Below are 25,574 nucleotides of genomic sequence, written 5' to 3'. Positions count from 1 at the left end.
GAGAATGCCCATGACATTTGGTGACCTTTGACCTCTAGGATAGCTGTAATTAGCAAAAATGGAAATTGGCTTGTAACTTTAACATAGACATGAAACTTGCTCTGACGTCTTACGGCCATATGTCCGATTGCAGCATTGAGCTAACAGTGTTGAGTTGCCTTGGGTACTCCGGCCTAACTGCTTAGCCCCCTCATTGCTGCTTGCAGCTAAATGTGTACTTGTGTTTATACTGTACTACAGTATATTACAGTATGCTGTATACATTTTGCTTTTAATCTGATGTATTAAAATTACTTTATGTTTGTGAATAACAATGGTTACAATTTCCTTGGCAGTATGAGTGCAATGTGTGATGTCAAACCTTGGAGGCTAATCTCACCGTAAAAGCCTATTTTTTTTAGTTTTATACACATTGGCATTCTGTTAGCTAGACAAAAAAACTAGTACAGTGACCATTGTCAATGAAGGACTGGGTTAAGACTGAGAGGTGGACATGAGGGATATTTCAATGGTCTTCTGCGATAGTGACAAAATATCAAGAAATGAGCCAAAGCAATTGAGAAGGATCTTTAAAATTTTGTGGCACTTGACTCTTATCTGAGAAAGGAATTTATTTTGAAGCATGAGTGAACAGTTTTGGGAGAGATACAAGCTTTTGCAAGTGAGTTGTGCTGAACTGTAAGACTGTTCTGCCAAATGATCATAGAGTTTTGAGAATGTCATTTCTATTTCAAGAAATGAGCCAAACCAATGGAGAAAATCTTTAATTTATTGCATGGCCCTGTAGAACTTGATAATGTAATAAATCCCCAATAATATAATAACCCTGATAATTTCATTTAAAAAAATCAAGAAAAAACTAATGTCTAAAAAAAAAGACATTAAGGATGCGTTGCATTCATCTTGGCCCAAGGATTCGGGTGATGCATCATTTGTGAAAAACGGATGAACAGGTCCAAAGTTAATGAACATTCATGCATGTACAACTTTGACCTGTTGGTGGCGCTAGAGCTCTCGTTGCTTAGACAGTATCACCACTTGAACCCAAGAAATGGGTGGTCTGCTTTTAAAATTATTACAATGGGCTAACCTGATAATGCAATAATATCCCGTTAAATGCAATACTTTATTATACAGTATTATTGGTGAAAAATATATTACATTATTGGGAAATGCATTTATTACATTATTGGGAAGTTATTACTGTACATTATCAGGTTTTATTAAATTTCCAATGGATTCAAGTGCAAAATTGTATTACATTATCGAGGAGTTCTTACATTATCAAGTCCTACAGGCCCCCATGAATGAAATTCCACGAAACTTGGCATGGATTTAGAGGGTGTCATAATAATCCTACACCTCCAACACCTGGCCTTGGCCTACGGGTCTCAAAATATTCACTGAAAACTGTGTCCACCCTACCCTCCTAATGGATCAAAACAAAAAAAACCTATTGTTCCACGTCATCCTTGTGGGGCTACATACCCACCAAGTTTTGTGTAGCCGATGGAAAAGTACTGAAAAAAAAACCTCTGACTAAACCTACAGTATGACCGCCACTTCGCTGCGCGGTGGTCAAAATTACCACCAGTAATAAGCACAAGAGGTCTGGGAACACTGATGTGTTGGTCATGTGGAATGGGTACAGTCAAATATGATGGATAAAAGTCATATAGATCAGACTAACATTGGCAGTATGTACATTTATTTAATGATCAAAATATTTTTTTATGAAGGTTGAAAATGTAGCACTACACATTCTGATAACTGTACCCCACTTTTCTCTGCATGACTTAGTAAATGATAAATACAAGATAAATTCATAATTTTGTGTTCACTGAGATTAGACCACAGTATTACTGTGATGGTGCTACAAATATCCCACAACCATACTGAACATCAACTGGACCCTACTGTAATAGTCAGTACATCTAATGGGGTCTTGCTCATGTACAGCACACGCTTCAGATGACCAGCCCACCAGTACTGACATGTATTCGGAAACAAGGCATCTCATGAGGTGGTCATTGTAACAGAAGGAATTCAAGACTGCACACTTCAGTTTGGATTGATCTTAGAATATGAGGAATGGAAAAGGTTATGGAATTGCCTTGATATACCCCACTGGCTATTCATGAAATAAAAGTGTAAGAACATAATCAATCAAATATGACTGCTACACATGGACAGCAGCAGAAACCTTCATATTGCACACACATTCTCTTAAGGCTTCATTCATCTGCAAAATATGTGCTTCACTTCATTTCAGTGCAAAGCACTGACAAAGTTCACCTTCATTAAAATGCCCTAACAGTGCTCGAACAAATTGTCTAACCAGTATGTAAAACAATTACTAACAGCCTTGAAGATGGGCAATACATAGGAGGTGGTTGTCTGGTGACCAATGATTTACCAAAAATAAGATTAAATAAATAAAACACTATATATTCTCGTTAAAATGTGCAGTAGCATGATAAACCACATCCAATAACCAAAAACCAAAGAAATTATTCAAACAAGTTTTATCATATGATGATAACAATACAGTGAATATCCATTTAAGCTGCTCAGGTATTGACTCTGAAGAGATTCTTGAGCTAGATTTCAGATAAATAGGACTCAATCAGAAACTGATCTGTACAGGACAGGACTAGCTATATTCACTGAGACTTAAAACAAGTGAACCCAAAGAAATGGAGCACATAACACAGTGGTTATTTGAAACACAACTTCACACTCAGGTTCAACTGTCAAACACTCATAGACTTGATTGTTCACTACAGCATTATCTATGCAAAGGTGATCAGCTTCCCAGTTGCTAGACCCATGTCCTGGCCGCCCTTTGTTTCGAAATGATATGATTTCATTTCATGCATTTACAACCTCCTCACATCAAAGACATGATTCCGAAAACATGATTAAGAAAAAAAGCAAGGTCAAAGATGAAAAATATACAAACAACCAAGCACTGAATCACAATAAACATAGTAAAACATTTCTGTGTCTGCGTCAAAGCCTTTGTGAATATCTGTCAGGCAATTAAAACAATTTACATGACAGATATATGGTGGTTTTACACCACATATATATGCACATGAGAATTAATAATTTATGTTATGGACCAAATATATACCCAGTTTAAATGCTGTCCAGTGAGCCATACTTTACAAAGGGGGCAAAACCCATCAACATGTAATCTTGACTGATATGAGCCTAAACAGATTAGATATTAACTGTGGGAAAATGAATAGTTGAAGACCAAAACCTTGATTACACAGCCAACACTTTAGAGTATAGTAACTACTCATCATCTTTTGCACATGGTCTTTCCATGGTTATCCGAAGAGGTCTTTTAGATCATTGTTGACCGAGGCGCTCTGTTTGAGCATGCCAGTGGTGGACATAGCTGGTGCGTTCACAGCTGGCTGGACAAAGTTATGGGGATTGAAGAATGGATTAGCCTGAACACCAAACCCACTCTGAACTGATGCCATACCCATGGCAGGTGCTTGCATGGGAGCAGTCTGAGAAGGATGGCTTATTCCAAACTGGTTCATCCAAGGTGATGGGGTGGTTGTCCCTAGAGTTGGCCTCGGTGCCATTTGATTCATGCTGACTTTGGGTTTGTTGGGGACGAAAAGAGAATCCAAAGCAGACATGTCTGGAGCCTTTGCAGGCTGGGGTTGGTTCTGTGAAAGTGCACTGAAATTAGGTGTGCTGGTTGTGGTAGCCATGCCTCCGTAAATGGCTGGTGTAGCTGGACACATACCCCGCCCCAATCCTGCTGATGGGAAACCTATGGGTGCAGTGAGACCATTACTCATGGGCTCCATATTGCCCATGCCACTCTTGGTAGCAGTCAGAGGGAAGGCAGTCGATGTAGGCGTTGTCGTAGATGTGGAGCTTAAAGACAGCTGGCCCAATGTTGTCATGCTGCTCAGTAAACTGCTGGTAAGGTCCTTGGTCTAGAAATAAATAAATAAACAAACATGTATATGTTTCACAGGCAGAAAATGCTGGTCAATACAGGTCTGACATACAACAGCATTGTTTCATCTAATTTCCATGTCAAGAATATCTAGACTTTTGCTCAGTCACCCCTTTCTATATATCTACCATTTTCTGGTAGGCTTGTAAAATGTGATGCACGTTTAATTTTCTGCATAAAAATATTACACATTATATAGGCTATATCCGTTAAAATCCGTTGAATGACCCAATATGGAACAACCCCACTAGCACTATGCGAGCTGTAGTCTCCATACATACAGTCGCTCACATCAGCTTCCTCCCAAAGCAGGTAAGTCAGCTAGCTAGTTCTATGTTCTTTAACACAGGCACAGGTGATTAACTCCTCACAGGCATCTGGAACTGGGGGTAGGTCACACGCTGGTCACATGCCTTTTGTCTATACAGGCTGTCGTTTACACAACATACAGTGGGTCCGGTTTAGAAGTGGCCAATTCATTCACGCTTTCCGTGATTCACGAAGTTGCTTGAAATGTATTTCAACTAATCGCGAGGTGGCAGTTTAAGTCCGCTGTAGCATTGCAGCAGTGTGATTGATACTATACTGTAAGCTGCAGAACAATAATAAAGATCAGCTTGTTGAAGTCATACATTAGACTAGGCTAATTCAGAGTTTTTATCAAGCTGGGGCCAGAAATGGTGGCCTTTGGCGAGTTTAGGTCCACTCAAAATGAGTAAAACCACATTTGGCGAAATTCTCTTAGCGGACATTGGTTTCTTCTTCAGCAGAATTCTGAACGGTTTCAGCATTAATATCTGTTCAAATTATGTTTTAGATGGAAAGTTGTGCTTTATTTTCATAATCTTTGTTCAGTGAACAAACACGACGTGACGCTCAGGCCTATGAAGTATAACACTGCCTGCAAACTCTAACTGAACAGTGATGGCTCAAACTCTAACTGAAGTAGATGACTCAAGGGTTAGGGTTACGGACCAGGACGTAGGTGTGCAGTGCATGTAGGATAAACGTAACGTTATCTAAAATTAGTCAAATAACACCCATCATCATCCTAATTAGCGGCACACAACTTCAATCTTGCATACAGTAACCAAGCAGACAATGCGGTCTGCTAGCAGCACAAAAAAACTTTTTTAGAAAAGGGCCAGATAACAAGTCTATGTTGTCAAATACTGTAGAGGTGTACAAACGCAAACATCCTCATGCCAAACAGACAGTGTTAAAATTCATCATGAACGGTGCAGGCATTCTTTTCGAACTTTGCATACTGCCCTATTAAGGTGAGACACGGCAGGTAAAAATATCGTTTTTGTAAGCACCGGTCAATTTCGAGATTTTGTGCTAGTTTGCTAGTTTTATTTCACCAAAAGTTCCCATTCTAAAGTGTCATGTACTACCGCGACCGTGATCCAAATCATATTGTGTGTGACACCGTTGGAAGGCCCTGTTTCTCTTTAGTGGAATAAAAGTTAGATAATGCTACGTGGTAGAGATAGAGAGAGGGCCCAAAAAGTACTATCCTTGCATGTAACATGGCTTTAGCAAATTGTCACATTGTAAACATTCTCGACGAATAGTGAAACGCAGTTTGCAGTAAAACTACTAAGTGGCTAAATGTTGGTGCCCTCTCTGTCCTTGGTGCCCTACGCGCAGTGCGTGATGCGTGTGGTGGGAACAGCGGCACTGCTAATAAGAAAACTTCAGAAAAACAATGGTGTGCTGCTTTCAGCAAAACAAAAAATGGAAAACTTAGCAAGCACACCAACTACAGTATGTAGCAAAAGGCCATCATAAGGTAGGATCTCTAAACTACCTGTGTGATGGTTGTAGCTGGTTTTACACTCTGTGGGTGAAGGGGTTGCTGGTTCCTCAGTTTGGATGCTTGTTCCTGTTCCTTGGCTAATCTCTGTTTCTCCTCAAGTGTGAGTGACACCTATAAGACCACAAGAAGACATGATGACAGCAATGAATACCACATTTAAATGGATTTTTAAAAAGAATATTATATAACACAACCTGAATATGCTATAAAGCAATACACCTTTCAGCCTAATTCTATTCTTTCTGCATATTCCATCTTAAAAAATAGAATCAAATGCAGTGTTGTCCATAAACGAGTTCTGTGAACTATGAACTGCATGCAACACATTTGTAAATAAAGAACTTGAATGTGAATTCAACGTGAGTGTCACTGATGAGCTAATAAATGCAGCATGGTCATGCTCTCTCCCGCACTCAATTGTCTTGCTGATACTGTACACGTCTGTTATTTACATCTCTTGCATAGCGTGCTGATACACGTCTGTTATTTACATCTCTTGCATAGCGTTGCACGTCACCAGACTTTAATTAAAATCACGGTTTAGAAACGCAGTCTGCTTGCAGGAAAGTAACGGTAATCTAATTACTGTTTTTGCAATTGTAATCCCTTACTTTATTCGTTACTTGAAAAAAGTAATCGGATTACAGTAACACGTTACTTCTAATGCGTTACGTTACTGCCCATTACTGCAGAAGAGCGCTGCTGCAAGCCTCATCTACATCTACGATTGAGTGTTCTGTCCAGAACCATCTCAGCGGTACAGCCGCTCTCAGAATAGGATTGCTCTGCACATAGTGATCAAGTGTTCCTCACATCTACCCTGGCACTACCCAGTGCGCAGTACTGCAGGATATCTATATAAGGTAAAAAAATACACCCATTACATGTAATTACACCCATTACCAATCAAGTTTAGACTGTTTCAATGGCTTAAATCAGGGACAGGACTGAAATACTGAAAGCACAATATATTCAACACCGTGGTCACCGCACACTGTGCAAGGTGTAACATCATCAGAGCACCAGACCTGTGTATACTTGTGCGTGAGGAGTGTGACACTAGACACTAGCAGTCTTCTCCTGAACAGAGATGACACTGTAACCCAATTACCATTGCTTCAAAAGTTTATTTTGAATTTGAGCGTACAGTTCTGTCATTAGCCTAGTCCCATGTCTTTTACATGTCCAAAATAGATATTACGTAGGTCTATCATGCTTTAACCCTATGAGCCGATTGACGCAAAGTGCGTCAAAAACTTCTTCTTTGTTACATTGCTCCGCGATTATTAGTCGCAGCAAGATGAGACCTTTATTGCACGAAAGAGCCTAAGTGGGGCTTTCCAATGAGACTGGACACTTGTCTGTATAAAGTATGAACATTTTTTTTTAAATTATGAAATTAAATCAAAGTATATCATATTTACAGTCTATACTGCTCTGCGTTCACCCGCACATCCATTACTCTCGCTTGAATTACTTGCGAACCCGGGGTCGCACAGACATGACACACATATCAATTGAAAGAGGAGAAACAGAGCTTTCCATTGATACCAAATACAACCTTCAGGTTGGTGATACCACCATACATTTTCAGGACACAGCTTGCTGTGGTGAGATACACATCAAAATGTAAGAATTTGTATGGAATGCTATTTGTATTTTTGTTATTTAAAAATCAAAATCAAAATCAAATCAATGAAAGTATTAATATATGATATTGTGGCAGATCTGGGTAGCCTAGACTGTGCTGAAAAAAAAAAAAGATATGTAGCATGTGTGAAGGGCACTTACAATGACCAGGATAAATGCTTCCCACTAGGGCTGGGCAAGTTAAGTAAGGGATAACGGCCGACGAGGTGACCGGTTCGATGGAAATAATGGCTAGGTGGAGGTCTAGAACTCCGGCGACGTGCGAAGCACGGAGACGGAGTTACCTCCGCCGTGCCATTATTTCCATCGAACCGGTCGACCTCGAAGGCCGTTATCCCGCTTATCTCCCGTTTGTATTCATAACCTGTATATTTAGAACATAGTTTTATTCCACCGTTGCGTCCGTAAACATCGCTAAAACTGTCTTGACTGTGGGACTACTTTCCGCCACATATCAACTTTCTACTTGCAGGACAAAACTGCCGTTACTAGTTCTAAATGGATGGTTGCTATGGCCAAAAGCCAGTCGTTAGTTCTAAATGGCTGGTTGCTACGGCCAAAAGCCAGTCGTTAGTTCTATCTCTCCCGTTGTCAAGCGGGCATATCCCAGGATTCTGATTAACTTTAACTTTGAAAGATCGCTACTTTTATAGCCTACATGGCATTTAACTAGCTACAATTCACCTCCGTCATATGCTACAATGTTACTATGGTTCTGCACGTCTGTATTTCAGCTTGGATGCAACGTGACAGTTCATTTAAACTTCGCAACGAGTTTGGCGAATTAATATTCAAGTGTGATACGGGAACTACTTCGAAGGTAGCAGGTTATACGAAGTTAATGGCCACCCCATCAGCCAATCAGAGAAGAGAATTCCATTGTTGAGGGAGATAAGGCGTTATAATCACGTTAACTAATCAATCAATAAACGCAGATAATTATTTTATCGCGCATTTACACAGTTTTTATTATTTCTTTTATACTGTAAAGGTCTGTTGCTCACAGGCTGGTAAAAGTAGCCTTTGTTGCCGACTGCTGCCGTGCTTACAGGAACCAGGAAAGGAAAATAATATTTGCAGATTTAAACAAACCAACAAACATGAACATTTTCATTTTATAGTTCTTTCAGACGGCACAATCAACAAAGTTATTTGTAATCACTGCAAACTTGAATTTTGTTATCACCGGAGTAGGGTGACCAGACGTCCCGAATTCCGAATCCTGCCCTAATAGTCTACTATAGCAGAGTCTCGAGTAGCCTAGTTATTGTCTGATACATTAAAAACTATTCATTCAAGGCTGCTCATTGCCTGTATGTTTAGGGGGAAAATGTGTGTAGCATAGCCTACTCGGACAAATTGATAATAAGCTAATTTTCATTCATTGTTGACATGGAGGCTCCGGCAGCTCCGGGACCTGATGAACATGCCGCTAAAAAGCACAAACGAGTACAACAAGTATTATGGAAAGATCTGACTACACACACTGTTAAAGGCTTTACCAAAAAAAAGTGTGTGTACAATAAGCTTTACATTTGTATTTGTTTTGATTACATTGTTTAAGTTGAAATTTACACTGAATCTCATTTATTTAACTGCTACTGTAAAAACAAAATGTTGCAGAATGGCACTTTCATTCATATGGCAGCACATTTAAAATAAAAATGGTCTATATACTACTTTTGAATTCATTATTGAGTTTTGCATATAATAATGTGATTACTCCTGATTAATCAGGGAAATCTTTTCATAAGATAACAAAGATTTCTTGGATTGTTTGATTACAGTTCAAAATGCCTACGTTCCTAACCCTGCTCAAATGCCACCTGGTGGTTGTTTGGGTCATTGCAGCTTAACTGGGGAAATATAAATAAAATACACGTGAGGTCGCGTGAGAATCACGCATGAAACCAGTCAATTTAAAGTAGTACCCACTGTAGATAGAGATTTTTGTTTATCTTTATTGGGAGTTGTTGCAACCCCCATTTCACTGATATAGTACACAATTATGGATGCAAAAATAAATCTTACTTTCCAAATTAAAAACAGTTGAGTCATTACACAGTAAAGCTACTCACTCTGGAGGACTGTGGTATATTTTTGGAGGAGTTCATTTCTCTGCCATTGACAGAATTGCCTCCAAATAGGTCATCAATCTAGGAATGACAAAAGAAATTCTTGAAATCCTGAAAACTACAGAAGATTCTGCAATGTTTGACAGACATAGCAACAGTAACTAAGAGAAGCAGGACTTGAAAATCGATCTGTGATCTACCCACCACAGTTTGCAATTTCTCATGGCATTTTAAAAAATGTTGGACGATATGGCACAATGGTTAAATGACTATACGCTGTAACTATACTTACCTCTCTCACTTGATTTGTGGTATTGGATGCACTGTTGGACTCTGTTGACTGGTTCATCTGGCTTGAGATATTGAGGCTCCTAAAAAGAAATTTGACAACTTTTTCAGTACAAAGCATATGTTTTCCTACACAGAGCATTAATCAAAGCATGTTTGCTTGTTCACATAAAGTGCCCTCCAAAAGTATTAGAACACATGCTTAAAGTTAAATATAAAATCATCTTTTGGAAATGTATCTTAATGCCTTAAATTAAACAATGAGGAACTATTCAACCTTTAAGGACTATTATTAATTTTCTTTGTGAATGAATAATGTATTGTAAATAAATAAATGTTTTCCTTAAAATACAGGGGGTCATAAGTATTGGAACGCCCATGTTAAATTCCCATAGAGGATTTTTATTTTTATTTTTAAAGGCCAGTTATTTCATGGATCCAGGACACTATGCACCCTGATAAAGTCACCTTGGCCTTTGGAATTCAAATAACCCCATGTCAACACTATACCCTTAACATACTAAGAGTTTGGCATGCTTTATGTCAGTTATTAGCTGTTAGCTAATTAGCTGGTTTGAATTGCATGAAAACATTAATGAAAACATTAAAAGTGGTCAACTAAATAGCTAGAAACTGGAAAAAAGCTGGCAACCAAATCAGAGTTTGTGAAGCAGACTTATGTTATTGTTTTAACTGTTCGTCACTGAATAAAGCTGCAAAGAATTACTCCATGAAACAGATTTTTACAAAACTGATCAAAACATAAAAATAAGAATAACTGCAGGAGTATTTATATTAAAAAAAATTGACTGGCACCTCTGTTGTTCCTGCATAACATGGAGCTGTTCCAGTTTGGTCTTGTGTTCGATCTCCATTTTTCCCAGCATATCCTTGATCACTGCCATGAATGAGTTGAACTGAAAGGGCAAGGCAATTTTATTTACAGCAGTTACACACACTGGCTCAACATTTAAAAAATTAACATATTAAAGGGAAACTCTGCAAGTTTGGCACAAACGTGTGTGGTTTCTCAGCTCAGAGACACTAGGGGGAGGCGAGACAGCAGTCATTCAACCCAAAATAAGTCAAATAACCATTCCAATGTCTCCGAAGCTGATTAGTCAAAGGAACACCACATTTTTTTCATATTAAACTACGTTGTTCCCTTAAAGGTTGGGTACGGAATTAGCAAAACGGACGGCAGAGTTTGAACATATACAACCTCAAGTCCCGCCCTCCATGCACGAGCGACAATTCAAATGCGCAGCGCGAGAGCGAGCCAGGCTAAAATGAAATGCCAGCCTGGCGTCTACAGCACTATGAGCTCTAGTCTCCATACAATCACTCACATCAACTTCCCCAATTACATTCTTTATTCACCTCCAAAGGGTTGTAGTACATATGGTTCAGTAGCCATAGGTGTGTATATTTGAACAGAATCTGGTTTGTTCTTACCAGGGCGATTATCTCCTGAAATATCCAAGTTTAGTGCTGGCCCGTTGGTTCGCCTATTCCACCGTAGCTCCAAGCTGTTAAGTTTCGATTTCATGTTTACAGCACTCTTCGTGTCACGGTAAAATGTAATTTTTGCTACATAGCTTATTTATTGCGTGGGTGATTGAGTTTCCGTAGATATCCGCTGCCTTAGTTAGTTTGTATAGAAATGAAGTGACACATACAACAAGAGGGGAACATGGACGTGCAGCAGCAGGCAGTTGGTTTCGTTTCAGCACTGACTCGCGGTCACCAGCTTTCGAAAGGGTCGCGCGCGGTGGGGAGGAGGAAGAGGAGTAAGACGTTAGATTGACGAACGAGCTGTGAAATGATGGTATGGGGTGAGGAATTCTATTGGCTGGAGTTTTTCGAGCCCTGCCCGTTCCGCAGATGATTGACGTGTTTAATTTACATTTCAGTGCTTCCAACTTAGTGGCTATAAGTGGGTTAGGAATAGGATTTCAAGTGATTTTGCAAAAATGGCCAACAAAGCTCATTCCATACCCTACCTTTAACTAAGACGGGTTGATACATACATCTCGAATTTCAATGCGTGCACTCACTGGCTCTGGCGCGCGGCGCAACTTTGATAGAACTTAGCTAACCCAGTTCATTCATTAGGATCCATTAGAATAAGTTAGAAGTGACTAAACACCTCCATGTTTTCCCTATTAAAAAACAGTTACACGAGTAGTCACACGACCAAGTATGGTGAGACAAAATAAAACGTGGTGCATTTCTGAGCAGGTAAGAGGGATAACTATATTGTGTGGCGGAATAACAATTGGGAGCACTTAGACTCGGTGCAGTAATATCCTCACTCCAAAGTGAAACTGAAAGTGCAAGAGTGAGGACATTGTGTATCAACTCGGCTTGGTGAAGTGTTCCTTTAAGGCAAATTAAGCTAAAAAAAAACTTGCATAGTTGACCTTTAAACAACAAGAATAGGCTGAAAAAGATAAAGATGGTATTAACAATAAGACTTTAGAAGTGTGCCAGTTTTCAAAACTTCAGTTCTTTATGCAATTTTAGGCAGCCTAGCTTTCGGTCAACATGACACTCTTATGTGAGTGTGGTTTAACTCCTCCAAAAAGTGTGCCAGTTAAAAGTACAAATTAAAAAAGAAAATATATATTACGAAAAATAAATAAAATAAACAAGCGGGAATGATAGTTACTCAAACATGTTGTTCCATAACTTGTGACATTTTCTCATGAAACAATCCGCTCATCTGATGTGTCTGCTTGCACCTGCTAGTGTGTCATGGAGCTTGTTGCATACATTTCATTTGAATTAGCACAGACATTGTCGCATTCTCTGACTGCACAGCAACTCCAGTTCTTCTGAAGTTCAAGTTCTATTGTTGCCATAGTCACAGAGTCTTGGTGGGATGCAAAACTAATGTTTAAGTTCATATAGCAACTAGTTAACGTCCTATTTGACACTTTGTTGTGAGTGCTGGACTATGACAGCCTAAAACTTTGTGACATCTGTCCCCAATAATTTTTTGTCAAATTATTGACAGTAGTTTTGTCACCTGATCTACTAAATGGCCTTAAAGGGACACTTCACTGATTAGCATTAAGCTTTGTATCTTTAGAAAACCAGTCATGTTTTTGAATGGTCGTGCATCATTCCCTCAGTTTGCCTTGAGATGGGAGAAATGCGGATTTCAATGAAACCCATGAATAGGACTTTGTGCTTTCAATGATGTGAAATGATGATTTTTACATCACTGAAAGCAGGAGGTCCAACATTGAAATCCGTATTTCTCCTATCTCAAGGCAAACTGAGAGAATGATGCCATCCATCAAAAGCTTCATTTTCTACCAAGTGGAATTCTGACACTAGGTTATATTCCCTTGTATTTGTTTTTGACAATTATTGCAAATGTGTAATTGTTAGTGTCAAAAGGCGAGAGTTAAATATACTAGTGCAGGGCCCATTCCTTTTGAAAACTTACAAAATTTATCTGAATGGCAACATAAGACAATAAAGCTTTTTGAAACTTGAAACATATCAATGAATTTTTGAAAAGCCTCTGACACTAGTTACAAGACTGGGGCAGAGATGTGACTTCTGTAGGGATGCAAAAAACTAGCCTGGCACGCCCTCCCAGTGACGTAACGCCTTCAGGCTGTTTCTGTCGCTGGTCTGGTCAACTGCTAATCGGGAAGGATTTCTGAGTTCCCGAAATCTGCGGAACTGCCCCCTTTGGTCGAGAACCAATCAACTTTGAGCAGCTCCAACAGCTCTGGGTAGAGGCGTGTTCAAGGCAGCGGAAAGAGTGTTGTTATTGGTTTAAACTCGGCAAACCGCTTTCTGACATCGACCAGTAGCAAATCGAGGCACTTAAAGGAGGCGGGTCAACCAGCGCTTGGAGAAACCGTGTTAGCACAGGCTGTTGGTCAGACTAAAGTCTCGCAGAGCCTTTGAAAGTCGATGGTAATCAGGCTAGCAAAAAAACCCAAAATTACCTGGTTAAGGTTAAGATTGTTGTCAATACTCAGTGAGATCAGATGAGGAAGGCTCTTAGAAGCTATATGCTCTTTTGGGATCCCCAGCTTCTTGTGTGTAAAGGTGCATTTGTAAATTCCTGTTGAAAATAATGACAGTCATACATTAGCCGATTTAAAAACATAACTGTCATTCCATTCAAAAACAAATTCAATAACATTCCTACATTTTGAAAGTTGTTGACGCTTATTCCTGTTTGTCAGAGGATGCAGTTGAAACGCAGCAGCATCAAAACATTAATTGGGTTATCTACTTTGGATTAACCAAGTTACATGTTGTGTCCCAAAAGCGATGAGCATTAAGCATGGGAAAATAACTAATTATAGTGCATGAAAATGCACTATACTGTTATTCCAAGTCTTCTTATTATTACAGTGCATGAAAATGCACTGTACTGTTATTCCAAGTCTTCTTATTATTACAGTGCATGAAAATGCACTGTACTGTTATTACAGTGCATGAAAATGCACTGTACTGTTCTTCCTCGGTCTTCTTCTTCTTCTTATTACAGTGCATGAAAATGCACTGTACTGTTCTTCCTCGGTCTTCTTCTTCTTATTCTTCTTCTAACGCACGCAATTCAGCTTCAACCGCTTAACGTAGAAACTCCATTCAAATTTTGACGCGTAGGTCTTACTTACGCGATGTGGGCTTTGTATTTTTCAACTTTGTAACTTTTATACTTTTTAAACTATTAGTTAAAAACTATTACAATTTCCCCCATAGACTTAACATGGCTCATTATGACATCACGGCAGCAATTAGAATGTTACCCCAGCTGGTCAGCCACCTGGGCACCAACTGTCAGTTTCTCTCCGGCTTTACAATCTCTCTGAAGACTACATATTCTGTTCCCCTGTATCCTCTGCGCACAACAGTATCAAAATAAGTCCTCCTAATTCCATTCAACTTTATATCCATTCATCTTCTTCAAACCATTCACTCATCCACCCATTCTAAACAGTCTGCCTATCAACATCAATTAGACGCTCTACATTCAACTTTTAAACAATCTACTCTGTCTCAGGCTGGCTCTGTTAAGACTAGCCAGTTAAATTGATTACACCTGTATCTGTATCCACTACTCTCAGTAGAGAGCTGTGTCTCTCCATTCTACAAGAATATAAGGCACATTCCATCCAACCTTCTATCCATTCATCTTCTTCAGACCATTCACTCATCCACCCATTAAACTGTCAATCAATATCTATTAAACAATCTGCCTATCAACATCCATTAAACATTCTGTCTATCAACATTAATTAGACTATCTACATACAACTTTTAAAGTATTTACTGTGGGTCCCTCTCAAGCAGCGTTTATATGTCCTCCCTCGCTCCTCGATCCTCAATGATCTACATAAAGAAAGATAGAAGAAGGGCTAGACTATCCCATTGTTGCCGCTCCATCATTCTTTATGTAGATCAGTGAGGAGCGAGAGAGGATGCGTAAACGCTATATGAGAGGCACCTTCTGTCTCAGGCTTTAAGCATACAATCTCATTAAGACTACAGATCCTGTTTCACTACGTCCTCTGTCCACAACTGTTTCAAAATAAAAGTCCTCACTGCAATAATACACTATTAAATCATTTAACCATTGAAACTACTCAACTATTGAACTGTTCAACCATTCCAACTGTCAGTTATCATCCACTATGCATCCAGTCAACTACATGAAACCTCCATGTACCTAGCAACCAACATAGCAACCATTAAAATGAAGTGTTTATGACCGTTTCCATAGCAACCAACATGATTATACTGCAGTAACTTCTTGTTTCCTGATAGTGGCCACCATGGATACCCTAACAACAAATGTTTCAAAATAAAAGTCCTCACTAGCAAGTTAGCTAGTTAGCATGGTTAGCATAGTAAGCATTGTTAGCATAGTTAGCATTTTTAGCATAACTGCAAAAAATCATCAACTAAGTTAGCTAATCAACCTGGTTAGCATTGTTAGCATATTTAACATAGTTAGCATCTTTAACATTACTGCTAGAAATCATCAGTTAAGTTAGCTAATCAACCTGGTTAGCATTGTTAATAAAGTTAGCATTGCTAGCATAATTAGCATTTTTAACATAACTGCTAGAAATCATTAGCTAAGTTAGCTAATCAACATTTTAACATGAATAGAAATCATTAGTTAAGTTAGAACTGGAATGTTTCATCTTTAAACAGTCTACCTTCACACTATCAACTCTCTGTAAATTATGCAACCACCATGTTTACCCTAGCTACACCTTAGTAACCATATCTACATTATCTATCTATTTTTGCATTTTCATGCACTGGTAATTCCTTGGAATTGCATTTCTAGTTAAACTTCTTCTTCTAACGCTCGCAATTCAGCTTCAACCGTTTAACGTAGAAACTTCATTCAAACTTTGTTGCGTAGGTCTTGCTTATGCCATATGTGCTTTGTATTTTTCAACTTTGTAACTTTTATACTTTTTAAACTATTAGTTAAAAACTATCACCATTTCCCCCATAGACTTAACATTGCTCATTATGACATCACGGCAGCAATTAGAATGTTACCCCAGCTGGTCAGCCACCTGGGCACCAACTGTCAGTTTCTCTCAGGCTCCTCTCTGAAGACTACATATTCTGTTCCCCTGTATCCTCTGTGCACAACAGTATCAAAATAAGTCCTCCTAATTCCATCCAACTTTATATCCATTCATCTTCTTCAAACCATTCACTCATCCACCCATTCTAAACAGTCTGCCTATCAACAACATCAATTAGACGCTCTACATTGAACTTTTAAACAATCTACTCTGTCTCAGGCTGGCTCTCTTAAGACTAGCCAGTTAAATTGATTACACCTGTATCTGTATCCACTACTCTCAGTAGAGAGCTGTGTCTCTCCATTCTACAAGAATATAAGGCACATTCCATCCAACATTCTATCCATTCATCTTCTTCAGACCATTCACTCATCCACCCATTAAACTGTCTATCAACATCTATTAAACAATCTGTCTATCAACATCCATTAAACTCTCTGTCTATCAACATTAATTAGACTATCTACATTCAACTTTTAAATTATTTACTCTGTCTCAGGCTTTAAGAGTACTCTGGCTCTCTTAAGACTAGCCAGTTAAATTGATTACACCTGTGTCAACTACTCTCAGAGAGCTGTATCAGTGTCTCTCTTAACAAGAATATAAGGCACATTCCATCCAACCTTCTATCCATTCATCTTCTTCAGACCATTCACTCATCCACCCATTAAACTGTCAATCAATATAAAACAATCTGCCTATCAACATCCATTAAACATTCTATCTATCAACATTAATTAGACTATCTACATACAACTTTTAAAGTATTTACTGTGGGTCCCTCTCAAGCAGCGTTTATATGTCCTCCCTCGCTCCTCGATCCTCAATGATCTACATAAAGAAAGATAGAAGAAGGGCTAGACTATCCCATTGTTGCCGCTCCATCATTCTTTATGTAGATCAGTGAGGAGCGAGAGAGGACGCGTAAACGCTATGAGAGGCACCTTCTGTCTCAGGCTTTAAGCATACAATCTCATTAAGACTACAGATCCTGTTTCACTACTTCCTCTGTCCACAACTGTTTCAAAATAAAGGTCCTCACTGCAATAATACACTATTAAATCATTTAACCATTGAAACTACTCAACTATTGAACTGTTCAACCATTCCAACTGTCAGTTATCATCCACTATGCCTCCAGTCAACTACATGAAACCTCCATGTACCTAGCAACCAACATAGCAACCATTAAAATTAAGCGTTTATGACCGTTTCCATAGCAACCAACATGATTATACTGCAGTAACTTCTTGTTTCCTGATAGTGGCCACCATGGATACCCTAGCAACAAATGTTTCAAAATAAAAGTCCTCAGTAGCAAGTTAGCTAGTTAGCATAGTTAGCATTGTTAACATAGTTAGCATTTTTAGCATAACTGCTAGAAATCATCGGTTAAGTTAGCTAATCAACCTGGTTAGCATTGTTAGTAAAGTTAGCATTGCTAGCATAATAAGCATTTTTAACGTAACTGCTAGAAATCATTAGCTAAGTTAGCTAATCAACATTTTAACATGAATAGAAATCATTAGTTAAGTTAGAACTGGAATGTTTCATCTTTAAACTGTCTACCTTCACACTATCAACTCTCTGTAAACTATGCAACCACCATGTTTACCCTAGCTACACCTTAGTAACCATATCTACATTATCTATCTATTTTTGCATTTTCATGCACTGGTAATTCCTTGGAATTGCATTTCTAGTTATTATTCTCCTTCTAACGCACGCAATTCAGCTTCAACCGCTTAACGTAGAAACTCCATTCAAATTTTGACGCGTAGGTCTTACTTACGCGATGTGGGCTTTGTATTTTTCAACTTTGTAACTTTTATACTTTTTAAACTATTAGTTAAAAACTATTACAATTTCCCCCATAGACTTAACATGGCTCATTATGACATCACGGCAGCAATTAGAATGTTACCCCAGCTGGTCAGCCACCTGGGCACCAACTGTCAGTTTCTCTCAGGCTTTACAATCTCTCTGAAGACTTCTGTTCTGTTCCCCTGTATCCTCTGCGCACAACAGTATCAAAATAAGTCCTCCTAATTCCATTCAACTTTATATCCATTCATCTTCTTCAAACCATTCACTCATCCACCCATTCTAAACAGTCTGCCTATCAACATCAATTAGACGCTCTACATTCAACTTTTAAACAATCTACTCTGTCTCAGGCTGACTAGCCAGTTAAATTGATTACACCTGTATCTGTATCCACTACTCTCAGTAGAGAGCTGTCTCTCTCCATTCTACAAGAATATAAGGCACATTCCATCCAACATTCTATCCATTCATCTTCTTCAGACCATTCACTCATCCACCCATTAAACTGTCTATCAACATCTATTAAACAATCTGTCTATCAACATCCATTAAACTCTCTGTCTATCAACATTAATTAGACTATCTACATTCAACTTTTCAATTATTTACTCTGTCTCAAGCTTTAAGAGTAGGCTACTCTGGCTCTCTTAAGACTAGCCAGTTAAATTGATTACACCTGTGTCAACTACTCTCAGAGAGCTGTATCAGTGTCTCTCTTAACAAGAATATAAGGCACATTCCATCCAACCTTCTATCCATTCATCTTCTTCAGACCATTCACTCATCCACCCATTAAACTGTCAATCAATATCTATTAAACAATCTGCCTATCAACATCCATTAAACATTCTGTCTATCAACATTAATTAGACTATCTACATACAACTTTTAAAGTATTTACTGTGGGTCCCTCTCAAGCAGCGTTTATATGTCCTCCCTCGCTCCTCGATCCTCAATGATCTACATAAAGAAAGATAGAAGAAGGGCTAGACTATCCCATTGTTGCCGCTCCATCATTCTTTAAGTAGATCAGTGAGGAGCGAGAGAGGACGCGTAAACGCTATATGAGAGGCACCTTCTGTCTTAGGCTTTAAGCATACAATCTCATTAAGACTACAGATCCTGTTTCACTACGTCCTCTGTCCACAACTGTTTCAAAATAAAGGTCCTCACTGCAATAATACACTATTAAATCATTTAACCATTGAAACTACTCAACTATTGAACTGTTCAACCATTCCAACTGTCAGTTATCATCCACTATGCCTCCAGTCAACTACATGAAACCTCCATGTACCTAGCAACCAACATAGCAACCATTAAAATTAAGTGTTTATGACTGTTTCCATAGCAACCAACATGATTATACTGCAGTAACTTCTTGTTTCCTGATAGTGGCCACCATGGATACCCTAGCAACAAATGTTTCAAAATAAAAGTCCTCACTAGCAAGTTAGCTAGTTAGCATGGTTAGCATTGTTAGCATAGTTAACATTTTTAGTATAACTGCAAAAAATCATCAACTAAGTTAGCTAATCAACCTGGTTAGCATTGTTAGCAAATTTAGCATTGTTAACATAGTTAGCATTTTTAGCATTACTGCTAGAAATCATCGGTTAAGTTAGCTAATCAACCTGGTTAGCATTGTTAGTAAAGTTTGCATTGCTAGCATAATAAGCATTTTTAGCGTAACTGCTAGAAATCATTAGCTAAGTTAGCTAATCAACATTTTAACATGAATAGAAATCATTACTTAAGTTAGAACTGTAACGTTTCATCTTTAAAACGTCTACCTTCACACTATCAACTCTCTGTAAACTATGCAACCACCATGTTTACCCTAGCTACACCTTAGTAACCATGTCTACATTATCTATCTATTTTTGCATTTTCATGCACTGGTAATTCCTTGGAATTGCATTTCTAGTTCCAAGTCTTCTTATTATTATTATTACAGTGCATGAAAATGCACTGTACTGTTCTTCCTAGGCATTTTATTATTATTCTTCTTCTAACGCACTTAATGCAGCTTCAACCGTTTAACGTAGAAACTTAATTCAAACTTTGTTGCGTAGGTCTTACTTACGCGATGTGGGCTTTGTATTTTTCAACTTTGTAACTTTTATACTTTTTAAACTATTTGTTAAAAACTATTACAATTTCCCCCATAGACTTAACATTGCTCATTATGACATCACGGCAGCAATTAGAATCTTACGCCAGGTGGCCGGCCACCTGGGCACCAACTGTCAGTTTCTCTGGCTTTAAGCATACAGTCTCTCAGAAGACTACATATCCTGCTAACTGTTTCCTCTGTCCACAACTGTTTCAAAATAAAAGTCCTCACTGCAATAATACACTATTAAATCATTTAACCATTGAAACTACTCAACTATTGAACTATTCAACCATTCCAACTGTCAGTTATCATCCACTATGCCTCCAGTCAACTACATGAAACCTCCATGTACCTAGCAACCAACATAGCAACCATTAAAATTAAGTGTTTATGACCGTTTCCATAGCAACCAACATGATTATACTGCAGTAACTTCTTGTTTCCTGATAGTGGCCACCATGGATACCCTAGCAACAAATGTTTCAAAATAAAAGTCCTCACTAGCAAGTTAGCTAGTTAGCATGGTTAGCATAGTTAGCATTGTTAGCATAGTTAGCATTTTTAGCATAACTGCAAAAAATCATCAACTAAGTTAGCTAATCAACCTGGTTAGCATTGTTAATAAAGTTAGCATTGCTAGCATAATTAGCATTTTTAGCGTAACTGCTAGAAATCATTAGCTAAGTTAGCTAATCAACATTTTAACATGAATAGAAATCATTAGTTAAAATAGAACTGGAATGTTTCATCTTTAAACTGTCTACCTTCACACTATCATCTCTCTGTAAACTATGCAACCACCATATTTACCCTAGCTACACCTTAGTAACCATATCTACATTATCTATCTATTTTTGCATTTTCATGCACTGGTAATTCCTTGGAATTGCATTTCTAGTTACAGTGCATGAAAATGCACTGTACTGTTCTTCCTCGGTCTTCTTCTTCTTCTTCTTATTATTATTCTTCTTCTAACGCACGCAATTCAGCTTCAACCGTTTAACGTAGAAACTTCATTCAAACGTTGTTGCGTAGGTCTTGCTTATGCCATGCCTGCTTTGTATTTTTCAACTTTGTAACTTTTATACTTTTTAAACTATTAGTTAAAAACTATTACAATTTCCCCCATAGACTTAACATTGCTCATTATGACATCACGGCAGCAATTAGAATCTTAGGCCAGGTGGCCGGCCACCTGGGCACCAACTGTCAGTTTCTCTGGCTTTAAGCATACAGTCTCTCAGAAGACTACATATCCTGTTAACTGTTTACTCTGTCCACAACGGTTTCAAAATAAAAGTCCTCACTGCAATAATACACTATTAAATCATTTAACCATTGAAACTACTCAACTATTGAACTGTTCAACCATTCCAACTGTCAGTTATCATCCACTATGCCTCCAGTCAACTACATGAAACCTCCATGTACCTAGCAACCAACATAGCAACCATTAAAATTAAGCGTTTATGACCGTTTCCATAGCAACCAACATGATTATACTGCAGTAACTTCTTGTTTCCTGATAGTGGCCACCATGGATACCCTAGCAACAAATGTTTCAAAATAAAAGTCCTCACTAGCAAGTTAGCTAGTTAGCATGGTTAGCATTGTTAGCATAGTTAGCATTTTTAGCATAACTGCAAAAAATCATCAACTAAGTTAGCTAATCAACCTGGTTAGCATTGTTAGCAAATTTAGCATTGTTACCATAGTTAGCATTTTTAGCATTACTTCTAGAAATCAACGGTTAGGTTAGCTAATCAACCTGGTTAGCATTGTTAATAAAGTTAGCATTGCTAACATTATTAGCATTTTTAACGTAACTGCTAGAAATCATTAGCTAAGTTAGCTAATCAACATTTTAACATGAATAGAAATCATTAGTTAAGTTAGAACTGGAATGTTTCATCTTTTAACTGTCTACCTTCACACTATCAACTCTCTGTAAACTATGCAACCACCATGTTTACCCTAGCTACACCTTAGTAACCATATCTACATTATCTATCTATTTTTGCATTTTCATGCACTGGTAATTCCTTGGAATTGCATTTCTAGTTAAACATCTTCTTCTAACGCAGCCAATTCAGCTTCAACCGTTTAACGTAGAAACTTCATTCAAACGTTGTTGCGTAGGTCTTGCTTATGCCATGCCTGCTTTGTATTTTTCAACTTTGTAACTTTTATACTTTTTAAACTATTACTTAAAAACTATTACCATTTCCCCCATAGACTTAACATTGCTCATTATGACATCACGGCAGCAATTAGAATCTTACGCCAGGTGGCCGGCCACCTGGGCACCAACTGTCAGTTTCTCTGGCTTTAAGCATACAGTCTCTCAGAAGACTACATATCCTGTTAACTGTTTCCTCTGTCCACAACTGTTTCAAAATAAAAGTCCTCACTGCAATAATACACTATTAAATAATTTAACCATTGAAACTACTCAACTATTGAACTGTTCAACCATTCCAACTGTCAGTTATCATCCACTATGCCTCCAGTCAACTACATGAAACCTCCATGTACCTAGCAACCAACATAGCAACCATTCAAATTAAGTGTTTATGACCGTTTCCATAGCAACCAACATGATTATACTGCAGTAACTTCTTGTTTCCTGATAGTGGCCACCATGGAAACCCTAGCAACAAATGTTTCAAAATAAAAGTCCTCACTAGCAAGTTAGCTAGTTAGCATGGTTAGCATAGTTAGCATTGTTAGCATAGTTAGCATTTTTAGCATAACTGCAAAAAATCATCAACTAAGTTAGCTAATCAACCTGGTTAGCATTGTTAGCAAATTTAGCATTGTTAGCATAGTTAGCATTTTTAGCATTACTGCTAGAAATCATCGGTTAAGTTAGCTAATCAACCTGGTTAGCATTGTTAATAAAGTTAGCATTGCTAGCATAATTAGCATTTTTAGCGTAACTGCTAGAAATCATCGGTTAAGTTAGCTAATCAACCTGGTTAGCATTGTTAATAAAGTTAGCATTGCTATCATAATTAGCATTTTTAGTGTAACTGCTAGAAATCATTACCTAAGTTAGCTAATCAACATTTTAACATGAATAGAAATCATTAGTTAAGTTAGAGTTGGAATGTTTCATCTTTAAACTGTCTACCTTCACACTATCAACTCTCTGTAAACTATGCAACCACCATGTTTACCCTAGCTACACTTTAGTAACCATATCTACATTATCTATCCATTTTTGCATTTTCATGCACTGGTAATTCCTTGGAATTGCATTTCTAGTTAAACTTCTTCTAACGCAGCCAATTCAGCTTCAACCGTTTAACGTAGAAACTTCATTCAAACGTTGTTGCGTAGGTCTTGCTTATGCCATGCCTGCTTTGTATTTTTCAACTTTGTAACTTTTATACTTTTTAAACTATTAGTTAAAAACTATTACAATTTCCCCCATAGACTTAACATTGCTCATTATGACATCACGGCAGCAATTAGAATCTTACGCCAGGTGGCCGGCCACCTGGGCACCAACTGTCAGTTTCTCTGGCTTTAAGCATACAGTCTCTCAGAAGACTACACATCCTGTTAACTGTTTCCTCTGTCCACAACTGTTTCAAAATAAAAGTCCTCACTGCAATAATACACTATTAAATCATTTAACCATTGAAACTACTCAACTATTGAACTGTTCAACCATTCCAACTGTCAGTTATCATCCACTATGCCTCCAGTCAACTACATGAAACCTCCATGTACCTAGCAACCAACATAGCAACCATTAAAATTAAGCGTTTATGACCATTTCCATAGCAACCAACATGATTATACTGCAGTAACTTCTTGTTTCCTGATAATGGCCACCATGGATACCCTAGCAACAAATGTTTCAAAATAAAAGTCCTCACTAGCAAGTTAGCTAGTTAGCATGGTTAGCATTGTTAGCATAGTTAGCATTTTTAGCATAACTGCAAAAAATCATCAACTACAGTGTTTCCCACAGATTAGAAGGCAATGTGTGGTGGTCGCCCTAGTCTGACGGGGGGGGGTCTCCTTTCGCTCTCCTTTCATATAATGTAATTTTTATTTTTTTTTACCAAGATGTGAAGCTTGCCTTTATTTGAAACACACACATATTATGTAATTATTTACATTATATAGGCCTATACTGACATTTGGGTCATTCCGTGTCAAATCAGATAAGATTGTTGCTGCACCGTCTCAGATTTTGTTCAAACTTTGTGTATATCATCAATGGGTCCTAAAACCAAGGCCTGTGAAATATTTCTGTGGAAATCATCTGTCTTCATATCTTTTTTAGACCTTGAAATTCTTTCATTTTTACAGCTTGAAAAACACATGCCATGTCTGGGCATTAATATCTTGACAAATATGTTCCCTAGCCTCCCCAAATTTTCTAGGGTGGAAGATCAACTCATAATAAGCATGTGTAAACAATTTAAAGTCTGTACTAAATGTCTCTTGACTCTCGAAAGGGCCCTCAATTTTGGAAAAACGTGCATTAAGTGTGATATTAAGGGTATTAAAAAACTGTTTATCTTTTTCACTTGGTATCAGTCACTATTTCCTCTTCAAATACGGCAGTTAATTAATGTTTTCCCACAATTTGAAGTCTCCACAACCAATAACCATGACAATAATAACAATAAAACAAGGCATGTTTGTATTTTGTGTCATTTTCATGTAACTGAAATGCGATGTGGGGTAGGTAGTAGGATCATGAAAATCTATGTGGAAATAGAAAAGTATATAGACATGTAGTGTGTAAAGTTCTAATATTGCATCGAAGCCCCATTCACAGAATAAATGCATGTAGTTACAGGTGTTTTGGTAACACCAGAATAAACATTTACAATAAAAAAAGTGAAGTTTGGCACCCCCCTCTGGCGAAACAGTAGCATTTTGCTACTTTTACAAGGCATTAACTCTGGTAGCTATTTGAATGGAATGGAAAGGCTGTATTTTACTTCCCGTATTCAAAAAGAAGCAGAAATTCCTAATACCTTGAAATTGAAAAGGATGCCAAATACACCGAATTATATACTTGAAATTATGTTTTAACCATTAATCTAAAATAGGCCTATCATTAGTTGGTGGCTTTTTTGCTATCCTTTTCAATATCATGGTATTAGGAATTTCTGCTTCTTTTTGAATACGAGAAGTAAAATATAGCCTTTCCATTCCATTCAAATAGCTACCAGAGTTAATGCCTTGT

The 25,574-nt window shown here is 37.9% G+C and overlaps 1 protein-coding gene across 1 annotated transcript in view; it reads right to left on the bottom strand.

Annotated features, from left to right (window-relative positions):
- Positions 1 to 679: 679 nt before the first annotated feature.
- Positions 680 to 25,574, bottom strand: part of scyl2 (SCY1 like pseudokinase 2) — a 52,312-nt gene continuing 27,417 nt past the window's right edge. Inside the window, exons 13-18 of the mRNA XM_062517866.1 lie at positions 13,798 to 13,916; positions 10,643 to 10,743; positions 9,831 to 9,909; positions 9,542 to 9,619; positions 5,805 to 5,924; positions 680 to 3,968 (exon numbers count right to left, since the gene is read on the bottom strand). Of these exons, the coding sequence (XP_062373850.1) occupies positions 3,339 to 3,968; positions 5,805 to 5,924; positions 9,542 to 9,619; positions 9,831 to 9,909; positions 10,643 to 10,743; positions 13,798 to 13,916 (1,127 nt within the window). The 3' untranslated portion in view covers positions 680 to 3,338. The remainder of the gene's footprint in view (positions 3,969 to 5,804; positions 5,925 to 9,541; positions 9,620 to 9,830; positions 9,910 to 10,642; positions 10,744 to 13,797; positions 13,917 to 25,574) is intronic.

The sequence above is a fragment of the Sardina pilchardus genome, chromosome 17 (assembly GCF_963854185.1).
Source record: "Sardina pilchardus chromosome 17, fSarPil1.1, whole genome shotgun sequence".
Classification (NCBI taxonomy): Eukaryota; Metazoa; Chordata; class Actinopteri; order Clupeiformes; family Clupeidae; genus Sardina; species Sardina pilchardus.
Note: the sequence above shows the minus strand (reverse complement) of the source record. Positions and strands in the feature narration are given on the sequence as shown.